Source organism: Lepisosteus platostomus, chromosome 20 (genome assembly GCF_059453375.1).
Source record: "Lepisosteus platostomus isolate fLepPlt1 chromosome 20, fLepPlt1.hap1, whole genome shotgun sequence".
NCBI classification, from domain to species: domain Eukaryota; kingdom Metazoa; phylum Chordata; class Actinopteri; order Semionotiformes; family Lepisosteidae; genus Lepisosteus; species Lepisosteus platostomus.
The window spans coordinates 17246432-17262867 of record NC_142630.1 but is presented as its reverse complement, the minus strand read 5'-3'; the positions used below and the strand labels follow the sequence as shown (position 1 = coordinate 17262867).

At 50.8% G+C, this 16436-nt stretch overlaps 1 protein-coding gene across 2 annotated transcripts in view; it reads left to right on the top strand.

The window, feature by feature from the left end:
• The window catches only part of bcar1 (BCAR1 scaffold protein, Cas family member), a 72673-nt gene that overhangs the window by 38390 nt on the left and 17847 nt on the right, over positions 1-16436 (top strand). For both annotated transcript variants that reach the window (XM_088614180.1, XM_088614179.1), the window contains exon 2: positions 3550-4257. In XM_088614180.1, coding sequence (XP_088470306.1) covers positions 3550-4257 — 708 coding nt within the window. The remainder of the gene's footprint in view (positions 1-3549; positions 4258-16436) is intronic.

Sequence of the window (16436 nt, the reverse complement as noted above, 5' to 3'; positions counted from 1 at the left end):
GGTTGCTGCCCCTCTCCGAGCTGGAGCACAGGGCACGTTTTGACCTGATGATGCGCTCGTGAAACAGAGGGGTGCAGTCTCCCGCCTCTCCCCGCACTGCTGTCCCCCCGTTCAGGAGAGCAGGAGGGAAATGTGCGTCAGCTGCCTTAGGCACTGTGCTGCACAGCGTTAGGCTGACTAATGGACTTCACCAGTTCACACTGTACACGCCTCCAGCGATTGCTTCTTTCTTGAGTGAACCCACCCTGCCCTTCCCTCTTGCGCAGTCTCAGTTATGTTAATAATCTAAGGCAGCTCATTTTTTTTTCCCTTCCAGGCCTAACAGTGAGGATATGATCAAAAGATATTGTGTTTCTGGGCAGCTATGCGGCTTATTGTTTCTGGATCAGTGAGGTGCGGGGTGCTGTTGTCGGGGTGCACCCCAGGAATGAGGGCCTGCAGTGCCTACAGCAAAGGGGGGTGTTAATCATTTACCCCGCACTGCCTGGGCCAGCCGGCCCTTGGAGACCATGATGTCATGTCTCTGCTCCTTGTAAACACCTCTTAGGCAGAGTGATTGCCGGTACCTTACGGGGACAGACTATACAATTACACAGCGGCCAGGAGCTTGGAGACCAGACATTACAATGATATCATGACACACTAGAGGCAGAATTTCAAAGTGCAACAACCCCCAGCTCCAGCCCAGCCCCCTTCCCTCCGGACCGCTTCGCTCCTGCCCCCAGTTCAGTCCTTCCCAGCTCACCCGGGCTGCCTCTCTGGCAGGACCATTTTATTCCTGTTAGCCGTCACTTCGCTGTGGAGCTCCGATTTGCGACGTGACCGCTGTGAATATCATCGTTTGCGTTTTTTGTCAGACTGGGCGTGCAGCCTGGAGCTGGGAGAGCAGGTATTTTACTTCACAAGGGCTGACTGCTCATCCCCCAAGATTCAGCCTGGTTTGATTATATATAAAACATTCCCACCACCCAGACAAATCTCACAGGGAATTCTTCCTCATGGCCGGTATGTTCACAGTGACTCATGACATGAACTGATTCAAACTCTTTTTAAATTTGTGTTTTTGCCTCTCTTCCATAAAACTGCTTGACCCTTTTATTTTGGGGGTGTTAAAGGTTTTTATTAACACTGTGTAAAAAGAAATGAAAGTTTTTCACACTTTGTGTAAAAAAAACCCTTATCTCAGTTTTAAATGCACTTCCTAAAGATGTGTGTATGTGTGTAAAGTAATTATGTGGAAATTCCAGCCTCAGCAATGAAGACAGTAATAGTCATTTGGTCATTGACTCTCATTTTGTCACTCTTGCTCCCAGTCTGGGTTACATGTGAATCATTTTCCAAGCACTTCCTGTTGCCTAGGAGAGAGGGGTGGGCGGGCAGGCAAGTGAGCAAACTTTTTCTTGGAATGGAGGCAAAGTTCATGTTGGTAAAATCCTCGAGCAACAGACTGGCCAGTGAGCCAGTAGTTTCACACAGAGACACACAGCAGAGACGGACGCCGCCCCACAGGATGTGACCTCTGCAAAAACAAGCTCCGCCCCACAGGATGTGACCTCTGCACTGCGCTGTAATGGGGGTGGTGGGAGTAGGGGTTTAATAAGAAAAGAGACTCATGGCTTGCCATAACTCCGCTGCCTCATCTCTTCTCCCCTCACTTTCTTTTTCAAACAGAGTTCAGTTCTGTCCAAAGGGCTACAAAATGCATTTGAATTTAGGGATCAAAAGCACCTATGCAAAATTTCATTTTCTTTTTTTAATTCTTTCAAAAACAAAACACTTCTTGATTTGAGCGCTAGGAGTCCTGTGTCATACGTCCTGGGTTTTGTAATTTCTCCTTTCCAGCCTAGTCCTCTGCCACTTGAAACGAACAGAGCTGGCACTGAGTCACTCATTCAAACTCCTTACAAAGAGCAGGGCCACAGGACATGTAAGAGCTCATAGTGAAGACTGAGCATGAGGCTGTTACTCACTGTGGCAGGCACGGCGTTCTGTAGTGTGACGCTGACTCCGAGAGACCGTTCCAGTGGTGTAAAGAGTGACTGAGAACCACTCGCAGCCTGTGACCTCTCTTGGGTCCTGACTGTCCTGTTTCCTTCTGAGTGCTCATAGATTGTCAGACAGGACTCAACACTGCAGACTCATACCAGCCACAGCCGAGCCGCACACCCCTGGATGTGGGTGCACAAGTTTTGCCCCAAGTCCCCAGAAGGCTGAAAACCATACAGGAAGCCAAAGAGCTCATTTACTCTGCGACCCAGTGCAGCCCCATTCAGAGACAAGCGCAGCGAGTTCTTCTTTCCTGCAAATCCTAAAATATCTGAATGCCACAAATAAAGTTTTTGCATAGTTTATCTAATGACTCACTTTGCAGTGATATTTGCATTTAAGCAGCCATATCACCCTGCAACTCCCAACTGGCAGCCCACTGAAGCCCAGCAGGTGTGAGCCTGGTCAGTACCTGGATGGTAGACTCCTGGGAAAAACAGGTTGTTTCTGGAAGAGGTGTTAGTGAGACCAGTAGGGGGCGCTCGCTCTGTGGTCTATGTGGGTCCTAATGCTCCAGTATAATGGCAGGGACACTATACTGTAAAAAGGCTCTGACCTTTGGATGAGATATACAGCTGAGGTCCTGACTCTCTGGGATTAAAAATCCCAGGATGTTTCCTGAAAAGAGTAGGGGTGTTACCCCGCTGTCCTGGCCAAATTTCCCCCTGGCCTTTACCAATCATGGCCTCCTAATAATCCCCATCTATCAACTGGCTTCATCACTCTGTTCTCCTCCCCACTGATAGCTGCTGTGTGGTGAGCGTACTGGTGCACCTCTGACTGTTGTCGCATCATCCATGGGTGTGGGTTGTAGGATTCCCCATTACCTGTAAAGTGCTATGAGTATTGTCTAGAAAGGCACTAGATAAATGTAAGGAATAATTATCAATTAAGTTGCCATTATTTTGATCCATGAACGCCTCTCTGTGTCCTTGGTGGCAGATGGAGCAGTGAAGCTCTGCTCACTGGTGAGATGTGTGGGTGCAGCTGGCAGAAGAGAGGCCAGACTGCACCGCCGAAGGTGCTATATCGAGAGTCTCCAGCCCTCTCTGGAGCCACTGATGTCCTGCTGTTGGAACCTGCAGTCGAGTCCTGGGTCCTTATGAGTTGCGATGGGAGTTGGGCTTGAGCACAGCTGTGCAGTGGGCAATACGCTTCTCCTGCACACACTGGCCTGGGCATCAGGGCGTGAGGAGAGACTGGAGCGAGGAAGCACAGGCGGGCAGGCCCTTTCGCAAATCAGCCGATCCAATTCTTAACTGAGCTAGGACGAATGGCCTTTATGAGACTAACATGAACAGCAGACAAGCAAATTTGTCATTTCTAGAAGAATGTCTTGGTGACCCAGAGCGGAAGGGTCACTAGTAACGCGTTTTCGGGTTGTTCTGTGTGAAATATGAGTGTGGGGAAGGATGGGCGCTCAGATGTGGGCAAGTGTTAGATCTGCCCCCGCCAGGTGTCAGGGCATGACCTCACGAGCCCCGCTCTCTCTCTGTCTTGCAGAATGTGCTGGCCAAGGCTCTGTACGACAACGTGGCCGAATCGCCAGACGAGCTGTCCTTCCGCAAGGGGGACATCATGACGGTGCTGGAGCGCGACACCCAGGGGCTGGACGGCTGGTGGCTGTGCTCCCTGCACGGGCGGCAGGGCATCGTGCCGGGCAACCGGCTCAAGATCCTGGTGGGCATGTATGACAAGAAGCAGCCGGCCGGCAAGGGCCCAGGAGTCCAGCAGGGCACCCCCACGCAGAGCCCGCTGCCCTTTCCCCAGCAGAATGCCTACACCAAGCCGCCCCCCTCCTCGCAGTACACCGCCATGCACCCCGCCTACCCCAGCCAGCCTGACAGCGTCTACATGCTGCCCCCCAACCACGCCAAAGGCCCACAGAGCCTGTACCAAGTGCCCACAGGCCCCCAGTTCCCGGCTGGCCAGGGGAAGGCTCCTGCCCTGCTCCAGAAACAAGGGACCCAGAGCAGTGGGCAGGACATATACCAGGTGCCCCCGTCGCTGGGGCCATCGCAGGACATCTACCAAGTGCCCCCCACGTCCAAGGGTTCCCCTCAGGACATTTACCAAGTGCCCCCTTCCGCAGGCGGCCCCGGACAGGATATTTACCAGGTGCCCCCTTCCATGAACCAGACTCAGGACATCTACCAGACCCCGCCCTCCCTGGAGAAGGGGAGCTGGGATTCCCCGAAGCCCCCAGGAAAGGTAAGGCGCTTGCTTTTTGCCAGCTCCCCACCCCCGCAAATGAAGCGGCGATCCGAGTCGGTGCTGTACGGTCTGCTGGGCAGAGCTTGCTGCACGCTGAAGCCCCTGTTAACACACAAGCCCAGAGCCCGATCTGCTACTGTGCCTCCTGCCACACGGCTCCAGGTGTCCTCTCCTGATTCCGAAGCGGCGCGTTGGGTTATAATCAATAATTGCTTACACTTTTATAGCTCTTTTCTGGACACTCCACTCAAAGCGCTTAACACATAATGGGGATCCCCTCCACCACCACTAATGTGCAGCCCCACCTGGATGATGCAACGGCAGCCATAGTGCGCCAGAACGCTCCCCACACACCAGCTCTCAGTGGGGAGGAGAGCAGAGTAATGAAGCCAATTCATAGAGGGGGATTATTAGGAGGCCATGATTGATAAGGGCCAATGGGAAATTTGGCCAGGATGCCAGGGTTACACCCCTACTCTTTTCGAGAAGAGCCCTGGGATTTTTAATGACCACAGAGAGTCAGGACCTCGGTTTAACGTCTCATCCAAAGGATGGCGCCTCTTTACAGTATAGTGTCCCCGTCACTATACTGAAGCATTAGGACCCACATGGACTGCAGAGTTTGATCACAAGGGGAGCGCCCCCTGCTGGTCTCACTAACACCTCTTCCAGCAGCAACCTTAGTTTTTCCCCAGAGGTCTCTCATCCATGTACTGACCAGTCTCACACCTGCTGAGCTTCAGTGGGCTGCCAGTTGTGAGTTGAAGAGTGATATGGCTGCTGGGTTGACTGTCAGTGCCTTTTAGGAGTTTGAATAAGTGAATCAAAATTTAAGTGATCCTTCAATGGGAACGGTGCCCCGACTAGCTCTGTTGGTAGAGCATGAGACTCTAATCTCGGGGTAGTGGGTTCGTGTCTCACGTCGGGCGCCAGGTCCTCCATGTTGGAGGCTGGGCACAAGGCTAACAACCCTGTCCCGTAAAAAACTGATACCCCTACATGCCAGAAGGCGTAACAGGCAAACATCCATTGAGGAAAAGTAGCTGGTCATTCTTTACTTGATTAATTTAAGAGAGACGGTATCTTTTTTATTTAACATAGTGATCAAACTCTATAGAGTAGTCTGCTGTACATGAGGTGATTTATATTTTGCAGTTATAATTGGATATTTTAACGTTTTGTTTGCCTTTTTTATTGCTTCCTCACATTGTCTAGAGGAGGAAAATGCTTTGTCAACATAATCACCTTAGTCTTTTCAAAAGTAGCCAGTTTGCACTCATTGTTTTTAATTGTCTTTAACTCATAATTTTAGTTAACTGCATCCTCGTTTGGGTTTCTTAAGCAGTAGTGTTTACTGATCCTCCAGTTTCGGTATCAGCTGAGATCTCGTCTTGTGAGCGGTGGTTTTGGTGTTGTCTTCCTTTTGTGGGATTGGATGCTGCTTTAGCAATTCTCTAGCCACTGAGCACTGCCCAGTCCTGAGTCACTGTTCTTTAGGGTCTATGAAAAACATCTAATTTCTTAAAAACAACTGGTCCAGGCCCAGGAGATTTGTTTTTGTGTTTTAGTACATGTAACTCTTCTGGCCTTTCTGTGCTGATACTGTTTGATACTTTAAGACTTTGCCCTTCTGTTGCCTGAAACTGATGCTGTCTCTTCCTTTATAATACCTGAGTGAAACATGCATTTCAAACAACCTGCAGCGACCAATAGTTTACCAAATTTTATCAATTAATATTGAAGTATTTATTGTGTTCATCACTGAAATGTTCTTGTCTTTTTCTTAGCCTTTCAGATAATCTTTTTCACTTGGACGTGCAATTTATTACTCTCTTTCGTTCTTTTTTAACCATTATATAAAGTGCTGTCTTTCTCCTTATCTTTGTCTTAAACGGCATTAATTCATGGAAATCATTGCTTAATTATCATCAGATAGTTTAAAGGAAATTCTAAACATCCATCCATTCTAAACATATAAGAAATTAAAATGAACATTTCAAGGTTGTTTTTTATTTTAGTCTTTGTGGTTTTTTTCCTCTAGTGCTGTTATTGGGAAGTAAGCTTTCCCACTACTGTATGTTAACTACACCCACCCTGATCTCCGAGTCTTTCAAAGTCAAGAGCACGGATCAGCTGTTCACCCCCTCTGTGCTGCACAAATTGACAGTAAAGCCACTGATCTGATTCCCCCCGTTGCGAGTTCATTTGGGTCTGTTCAGATCCCACCTTGCCCCTCAAGGTTAGCGCACTGGCACAAGCACTGGGGAGCCCAGTGAGTTGGGAACACAGTGCTTGAGCTGGCCAGGGCCAGGTGTGTGGGCGGCTGGGAGAGCTTCAGTTTCAGCCAGTGAAACTCCCCAGATTCTTCCCAGCACAGGTAGCATATGCTGAATAACTCTATTTGTGTGCTAAACATGGACTCTGTTATTACTACTTTTCAGAACAAACTTGTCCTTGTTGATGGTGCCTTTAAGTACATTGCGTATAAACAGTGCTGTTATTATTGTATTTTTCATATTTCATATCCTGTTTTCTTGGGAGATAAAACAACTCTGCATTCTTGGCGTGACTCAAGGCTACAGGCCAGGAACATGAACAGGGCATGTGTGAGGGTGCTGACAGGTCAAGACTACTTTCTAAAACAACCCCAGAAACAGATCAAGTGTTGAGTAAACTAATGGAACGAATAGTCAATCGAATTTCTGAAAGGTTTCGGAAAGGAAGACAGGCTCCGTTTGGGAGGTTGGGTGTCGTCGTCATGTTAGCCCAGTTCGATATCTGGGGAACGGAGACCACTTAGGCACTAATCCATATGCTTTAGCCTCATCATTAAACGAACCGTAATAATTAACGGTTACTGGAGCGTTGTCCCAGCTGTCATCGGTCTCTGTCTGGCTTCCTGCTGAGCCTGGTCTCTAGGAGAGCAGACGGTGAGCCCCTTGCGGGCAGTCGACTGTCCCTCGGCAGTTTTTAAAGTACTTCCTCTTTCGATGGGCTCCTCTGAAATGTGGTAAAATACACTAATGCATTTATTTGTGGCAATGTTGCCCTCTTCTCTAGCACTGTGTATATTTTTGGCTTTATGTGAGTGGGTATTTAGAGTTTAAGACTGGCTCTGGTGTGAGTGTGTGCCCTGTGGTGGAGTGGTGTCCCGTCCGGGATGTACCCCGTCGTGTGCCCATTGCTTGCTGGGATAGGCTCCATCTCCCCCACGACGCAAATTTGGATGAAGCGGTTAAAAAAATGGATGGATGTTTAGAGTTTTAGCGGCTGTGCTGCAATGTGTAGGATAATCATATAATGATTATCCTTGTAATTATATGGAGCTGTTCATCATAAAAGATCTCAAACAGGTGGAAGTGAACTCTCTGCATCCCCACTAATGTGCTGCCCATCTGGGTGACACATAGCAGCACCCCTGTACACAGGTCAGGGGGAGGAGAGAGAAGCTGTTTCACTTTACTGAGTTAAGGGGGAACTTGAGAGAGGCAAATTTGTTAAAGCTCAGAGTAGAATTAAGGCAGGACATCATCCGCAATTACATCTCTACTTAAAAAAAAATACTTTGGGATCTTTAGTAACCACGTAGTCAGGACATCAGTTTAATGTCTTATCTGAAGGACAGCATCTCCTGCAACATAATGTTTCCAGTCTCCATACTGGGGCACTGGTCTTTAAATTCTCTTCCAGAGGGAAGACTGCTACCTACTGGTCCACCAACACCACTCACAGCAGTGCCCTGGTTGCCCAGAGGTCTTCCATCCCAGTACTGACCAGGCCAGCCCTGCCGAGCACATGAGAGCTGAAGTCAGGAGCTCTGCTGTTGCAAATACAATAAATGCTTTACAGTTTTGCTCTTGAAATGTATTTTAAAAGCCATTTTGTAACACATTCCATTAAACCCTTTTGAACCTGTCACAGCCCATCAGTGAAATCCAGAATGAGACACAAGCCGATTTCTACAAGTACTATGTGTAAGCTCTTGGGAGATACTCTATTAAAATGTCTTGGAATTTGACCAGCATTTAATGAAATCTCTCTTATAAGGAATCTGCTGAAGTGTTCATAGGGTGCATTCTCTGGCTTTGATATGCCCTGTCTGCAGGGCTGGTTCAGCCTCTCAGGGCTATCGTTTTAATCTGTGCTGAACATCTAAAATCCTGTGAGGCAAGATGGCCAGCCCTGGGTATCCTCAATGGTTGCACCAGTAATGTATTTCAGACAGCCACAAGCTAGTGTGGCCACCTAAGGCACCTGAAGTCACTACGGCTGCCTGCAGGGGGTGATTTTGCGGAGAAAGGCGTGCCAGTCAGCCCTGCATGCCGGTGTCATTGCATTGCAGCCTCTGCCCCAGGGCATTTACACCACTAGGAATATGCTCTCTGGGCTGAAGAACAAGACAGAACTCAGTTTTAGTTCCAACAAATCCCAAAGGATCTCTGCCCTTCATACAAATACAGTGGTGCTTAAAAGTCCCACAGTTCAACTGTACCTTTGCGTTGGTTCAGTTTGAAGATTCAGATCATAAAAACATCTACAAGCGAGTAAGGCTGTTTGGTAGTGCGTAGCTTGGTGAAGAACGGATCTGGGTCTGCTGCCTTCGGGCTCAGCAGCAGACTCTCTCATTCGGCCAACTCTCACGGCCAGAGGAAGGCAGGCTTTTGTTTTTCCCCTTTTCGGTGGAAATCAAGGTAAACGACTGTTTTTAGAAGAAAAACACCACCTGTTGATGAAAAGATATGTAATTACTAAATAGCAGACATATCATTATGAGCACACATACACATAGAGGCCGTAGTTCATTTTCCGAGTCAGGGTTACGGGAATTTGGAATGATGTCACCAAAAGAGACGTTTTGGGAAATGCATCTGGAATCCTGGAGCTTCAATCGGCAGAAGGGAATTCTGCTGGCTGCTCCGTGCTCCGGACGCTCAGTCCTATTGTTCTGTTCGCGCGGAGCACCAGCACTCGGGGAAGTTCAGAGGAAGCGCTGCTCTGACATGGGGTCACCTCGTCCCCGAACTGACCCAAGGGGGCCAGAATCCCCTACTTTTCAAAGAAAAGGTGTGCTCGAGAGATAACATTACTCATGCGCTTCCAAATGTGTTTCACAGACGGATATCGGGATTAATTAATCTACTAATCTGTTTAGGACAGGGCGGCAGGCTTTTGGAAGCTTGCATAGTATTTACGTGCCGTGAAATACAGCTCTACCCGTTTGGTTTGGTGTTTCTTGGCTGTAGTGCAAAATGCCTCACCATGAGACCTGTATCTTTGAGAAGTCCTGTGTGATCTTATCCTTCTGAATATCAGTTAAATGTCCTGATACCTGGCTGACACCAGGGGTGTTTTTTCAGAGGCAGTCCATGTGAAACATTCGCGTCATAGGAGCACCCTATTTGCCTTTTTACTACACTTTCCATGGTGCTTATCATGCTTTACTGATTTCTGTGTGCTTTGATGTGACCGTCCACTGTGCCTTCCTGCTATCAATCAATCAATCAAAGTTTATTTATCAAATGCACAACAATACAGCATGCAGCAGTAGTTGCACTTTACTCTGCTCTTACTCTGATATCTTTAGAGCAGAGGTGGTGGTTTATGAACCTGCAGTACACTAGTAGGAAAGGGGGAGCTCTGGGGGAAACGCTCTGTTTGAATGGAGCTGCAGGGACCAGGCTTCACAGATCAGTCAGTAACAGAGAGTGGAGGAGGGTGATAAGAGGCTTTGAGGGAACACCCTGGGATTTTGCAGAAGCCACAGAGCCAGAATGCTTCCTATGGCTATTGTTGTGTGACTGGCCTGCATTTAGCTTCAGTTGAAGCGGGTCTGTTGAAGCGCTATCCCCCCTTGTGCCCCCGGGCCCCTGGGCGGTCAAGGTCCAAAGCCTGTTTGTGAACCACCTGCTTCCAGATGGTCCTGGCTCCTGGCAGCCGCTGAGTCCTCACTGGAAGATTACAGTAGACGTTCCTGAAAAAAAAAGCTAAAATCCATCACTTCCTCTTCTATTTTCTTTGAATGGCTCACACCTCTGTCCTCGGTGTCCTGCAACTGCATGTTGTCTCTGCATGGGAGATCGCTGTGTTGGTCAGAAACCGTAGGAGGTTCAGCACTGTTCTGCAAGGATCTGACATGTGTATGTGATCTGCTGAGACCCAGGCCTGTAGATCAGTGCTCAGTGTGCTGTTTCGTATGGTGAGCTATAGAACACACCTGTAGAACAGCCATAGCCAACATTTTTGTTAGTTAGCTTTTCAGGTATGGTCTTGCAAATCTGACATACAGGTATTTACAAGAACAAATCTGGCAGCTGAGTGCTAATTATAGGAGAGCCTGTATACACACTCTAATGTGCTGAGGTCTTGTAACTCTAGGGCACATGGCTTTGGGATTTTAATAGTTATTAAAAAGTAGGACTAAGAAGCCCTTATCACCTTCATCCACTCTTTCTTAGTCAGGTTTAGCACCATGGTGGCGTATTATTTTCTAAACGTTCACCTTGCCCTGTGCTGTCCACTGCCCATCTCACGGTCAGTTTTCTCTGGTGTGTCAGTGACTTGGACAAACCTAGAAACTGCAATTCCACCATTTCCAAAGCAAATCAAAAGCTTACTGTGGCACGAGACCAGAAAGTCTGCTCCAAAGCCCGTCCCTTGTAAACATCTGCTGCTGTGTATTGCATGAAAGAAGAAGAGGAACACTGAGTCACAGTAAAAGCATGATAAAGCACAGAGGTATGTAAATCGTGAAACAAACAAAGAGGAGCCATTGGCAAAGTAAAAACAAAGCCTGTTAAAACAAAGCCTAGACATCACGAGCATGATAAAGCAATATGAGAACTTAAAGACAGAGTTTTAGGACAGTAGGCACTGTACACTTTCGTGAGGGACTCAATGGCCCTGCTTCTGCATGGCCCGGGCCTTCCGCAGCTGTGCCAGCGGTGAGAGGTGGACACCAGAGTGGCACAGGAACTTACGACCTGCCAAGCCATGGGCACAGACGCATAACAGACAGGTTTATCTTTCTCCCTTTAAACTCCTTCTCATTTAGTTTGTGTTTGTTTGTCCTCTCCATCCTGCTTGCTTTCATAGCAATAGCAGAGCAAATTTAAGGAATAACAATCGAGCAAGCGCTCAGAATCTCCAGCTGTCTCACTGTGTTTGCTATACAGTATCTGTATGCAGTGCACTGGGGGTACTGCAGTCTGCCACACTGAAGTGACTGTCAGTGCCGGTTGCCAAGCCTCAGGCAGAGACTGGAGACCAAGAATGCAGGACATGAACATGACAGAGGAGGGTGTGGATGAATGGATGGCATGCACAGAGGGGGTGTGCTACTTTGGGACAGTGCCAGGATGCAGGCCTTGGTGTCCAGCTGGAACATGGAGCTGCACCCTGCAGGACAACTGCAAGCTGGTGTTTGACGCACGTCTTTGAGCCTTCAGTGATTGAAGATCCCCAAGACAGGAACTCTGTTAGCCCAGCCCTTCGCATACAGGATGTTGCAAACTCTTGTAGGATGTCATTAATTGTTTGTTTTTCCACTTTTTACAGCCTATTGGAAAGTTTCTTGGTCAGAGACTGACTGACTGTCCCCCTGTTCGTAAGCCGAAAGTGGTTAGATATTAACAGAGGCCAGACATGGAGGCTGGGTTACAGGAACATTGATCTCACTTGAGCCTGTTTGAGCAACAGACCTCTTTCTCAAACCAGGTCAGGAGTCTCTGCCCTCAGGTGCTTACTGACTCCCCAGTCTGGGCCTCAGCTGTCAGGGGGAGGAGGACACGGGTTGCTTAACCTTTTCTGGATCCTCTGAGCCAAAGCGAGATTGATGAGAACTATTTTATCGCCCGCTCCTTTAATAGCCCAGTTTTCGGAGTAAGACTGATAAGGGCGGCTAGTTTCAAAAGGGGGTTCTGGGAAAGAGTATTTCCAGCCAAGAGACCAATTACAGATTCCGGAAGAATTTTTTCCACAGCCTGCTCAGAAAGTTAATATTTAATCTTCAGACTAGAGTTCTCACCTGGAGAAAGGAGAGAAATTGCCTTGTAACTACCAGAGGCTTATCTCCAGGAGCAGGCAGGGGATTCTGGGAGAGAGAGAGACATGAGGCGGGAGTGAATTAACTTGTTTATCTGACCTCCTGTGGAACATGTACTGCCACTTCAGGTGGCCTGGCTTCTCTCCTGGCACAGCTGCTGATCTGACTCAGGGCTCTTTTAAATGACAGGCGCAGCCACGCATGTGCGCCGTCCCTGGCTTGTGAAGCAGTGTTCTGACCACCCGACCTGCTGTTGTGTGAACAGTATGCACTTTGCAACATGTTACACAGAGTTGTGTTTCTGAAAGCTGAAGATGAATCCCTCAGTATTCTTCGGTACTGTTTAATACTGTAATTCTGTGGTCTGCCAGTCCCCCTGTGTAGGCATTCCTTTGTCCTGCATGAGGCATAAAATCTCCTCCGGTAATCTTGAAGATTCTGGCTTTAAATGTTGGGATGAGCTCAGCAGAAGGCTGTGCATTGTGCTGCATTCTGATAATGCGGCGATTGTTACATCTCCCCCACTGGGGTGGAATAACTTTAGATTCTCTGGTAGGAGAAACAGTTGTGAATGTGAAAAAAGTCCTTTTTTAGTCCTGTCATTTATGTTTGTGATGAACTGAGAGTTTTTTTTGGGCAGGAGTCCAGTCGTTTGTCTTCCTGTAGAGAGGTGTCTAGCTCTTGCCCCACAAAGCCGCGCGAGATGAAACAGTGGCAGTGACAGTGACAGTGGCGATGGCAGTGACAGTGGCAGCGGCGATGACAGTGACAGTGGCGATGGCAGTGACAGTGACAGTGGCAGTGGCGATGACAGTGGCGATGGCAGTGGCAGTGGCAGTGGCGATGGCAGTGACAGTGACAGTGGCAGTGACAGTGACAGTGACAGTGGCGATGACAGTGACAGTGGCGATGGCAGTGACAGTGGCAGTGACAGTGACAGTGACAGTGGCGATGGCAGTGACAGTGACAGTGGCAGTGACAGTGACAGTGACAGTGGCGATGGCAGTGACAGTGGCGGTGACGGTGACAGTGGCAGTGACAGTGACAGTGGCGATGACAGTGGCGATGGCAGTGGCAGTGGCAGTGACAGTGACAGTGGCGATGACAGTGACAGTGGCAGTGGCAGTGGCGATGACAGTGGCAGTGGCAGCGGCAGTGGCGATGACAGTGGCGATGGCAGTGACAGTGGCAGTGACAGTGGCAGTGACAGTGGCGATGACAGTGACAGTGACAGTGGCGATGACAGTGGCAGTGGCAGTGGCGATGGCAGTGGCAGTGACAGTGACAGTGGCGATGACAGTGGCAGTGGCAGTGGCGATGACAGTGGCAGTGGCAGTGGCAGTGGCGATGACAGTGGCGATGGCAGTGGCAGTGGCGATGACAGTGGCGATGGCAGTGGCAGTGGCGATGACAGTGGCGATGGCAGTGACAGTGGCAGTGACAGTGACAGTGGCGATGGCAGTGGCGATGACAGTGGCAGTGGCAGTGACGATGGCAGGGGCAGTGGCAGTGACAGTGGCGATGACAGTGGCAGTGGCGATGGCAGTGACAGTGACAGTGGCAGTGGCTATGGCAGTGACAGTGACAGTGACAGTGACAGTGGCGATGACAGTGGCGATGGCAGTGGCAGTGACAGTGACAGTGGCGATGACAGTGACAGTGGCAGTGACAGTGGCGATGGCAGTGGCAGTGACAGTGACAGTGGCGATGACAGTGGCAGTGGCAGTGGCGATGACAGTGGCAGTGGCAGTGGCAGTGGCGATGACAGTGGCGATGGCAGTGACAGTGGCAGTGACAGTGGCAGTGACAGTGACAGTGGCGATGGCAGTGGCGATGACAGTGGCAGTGGCAGTGACAGTGGCAGTGACGATGGCAGTGGCAGTGGCGATGGCAGTGGCGATGACAGTGGCAGTGACAGTGACAGTGGCAGTGACAGTGGCGATGACAGTGGCAGTGGCGGTGACAGTGACAGTGACAGTGGCAGTGGCGATGGCAGTGGCAGTGGCGATGGCAGTGACAGTGGCAGTGGCGATGGCAGTGACAGTGGCAGTGGCAGTGACAGTGGCAGTGGCAGTGACAGTGGCGATGGCAGTGGCAGTGGCAGTGGCGATGACAGTGGCAGTGACAGTGGCAGTGACAGTGGCGATGACAGTGACAGTGGCAGTGGCGATGGCAGTGGCAGTGGCGATGGCAGTGACAGTGACAGTGGCGATGGCAGTGACAGTGGCAGTGACAGTGGCAGTGGCAGTGGCGATGGCAGTGACAGTGGCAGTGGCGATGACAGTGGCGATGGCAGTGGCGATGGCAGTGACAGTGGCAGTGGCGATGGCAGTGGCGATGGCAGTGGCTATGTCAGTGGCTATGACAGTGGCGATGGCAGTGGCAGTGGCAGTGACAGAGGCGATGGCAGTGACAGTGGCGATGACAGTGGCGATGGCAGTGGCGATGGCAGTGGCAGTGGCGATGGCAGTGGCAGTGACAGTGGCAGTGGCAGTGACAGTGGCAGTGGCGATGACAGTGACAGTGGCAGTGGCGATGGCAGTGGCAGTGGCAGTGACAGTGGCAGTGGCAGTGGCAGTGGCGATGGCAGTGACAGTGGCAGTGGCGATGGCAGTGGCAGTGGCGATGACAGTGACAGTGGCAGTGGCGATGACAGTGGCGATGGCAGTGGCAGTGGCGATGACAGTGGCGATGGCAGTGACAGTGGCAGTGACAGTGACAGTGGCGATGGCAGTGGCGATGACAGTGGCAGTGGCAGTGACGATGGCAGGGGCAGTGGCAGTGACAGTGGCGATGACAGTGGCAGTGGCGATGGCAGTGACAGTGACAGTGGCAGTGGCTATGGCAGTGACAGTGACAGTGGCAGTGACAGTGACAGTGGCGATGACAGTGGCGATGGCAGTGGCAGTGACAGTGACAGTGGCGATGACAGTGACAGTGGCAGTGACAGTGGCGATGGCAGTGGCAGTGACAGTGACAGTGGCGATGACAGTGGCAGTGGCAGTGGCGATGACAGTGGCAGTGGCAGTGGCAGTGGCGATGACAGTGGCGATGGCAGTGACAGTGGCAGTGACAGTGGCAGTGACAGTGACAGTGGCGATGGCAGTGGCGATGACAGTGGCAGTGGCAGTGACAGTGGCAGTGACGATGGCAGTGGCGATGGCAGTGGCGATGACAGTGGCAGTGACAGTGACAGTGGCAGTGACAGTGACAGTGGCGATGACAGTGGCAGTGGCGGTGACAGTGACAGTGACAGTGGCAGTGGCGATGGCAGTGGCAGTGGCGATGGCAGTGACAGTGGCAGTGGCGATGGCAGTGACAGTGGCAGTGGCAGTGACAGTGGCAGTGACAGTGGCAGTGGCAGTGACAGTGGCGATGGCAGTGGCAGTGGCGATGACAGTGGCAGTGACAGTGGCAGTGACAGTGGCGATGACAGTGGCAGTGGCGATGGCAGTGGCAGTGGCGATGGCAGTGACAGTGACAGTGGCGATGGCAGTGACAGTGACAGTGGCAGTGACAGTGGCAGTGGCAGTGGCGATGGCAGTGACAGTGGCAGTGGCGATGACAGTGGCGATGGCAGTGGCAGTGACAGTGGCGATGGCAGTGACAGTGGCAGTGGCGATGGCAGTGGCGATGGCAGTGGCTATGTCAGTGGCTATGACAGTGGCGATGGCAGTGGCAGTGGCAGTGACAGAGGCGATGGCAGTGACAGTGGCGATGACAGTGGCGATGGCAGTGGCGATGGCAGTGGCAGTGGCGATGGCAGTGGCAGTGGCAGTGGCAGTGGCAGTGACAGTGGCAGTGGCGATGACAGTGACAGTGGCAGTGGCGATGGCAGTGGCAGTGGCAGTGACAGTGGCAGTGGCAGTGGCGATGGCAGTGACAGTGGCAGTGGCGATGGCAGTGGCAGTGGCGATGACAGTGACAGTGGCGATGGCAGTGACAGTGGCAGTGGCAGTGACAGTGGCAGTGACAGTGGCAGTGGCGATGGCAGTGACAGTGGCAGTGGCGATGACAGTGGCGATGGCAGTGACAGTGGCGATGGCAGTGGCGATGGCAGTGGCAGTGGCGATGGCAGTGACAGTGGCAGTGGCTATGACAGTGGCGATGGCAGTGGCAGTGACAGTGGCGATGG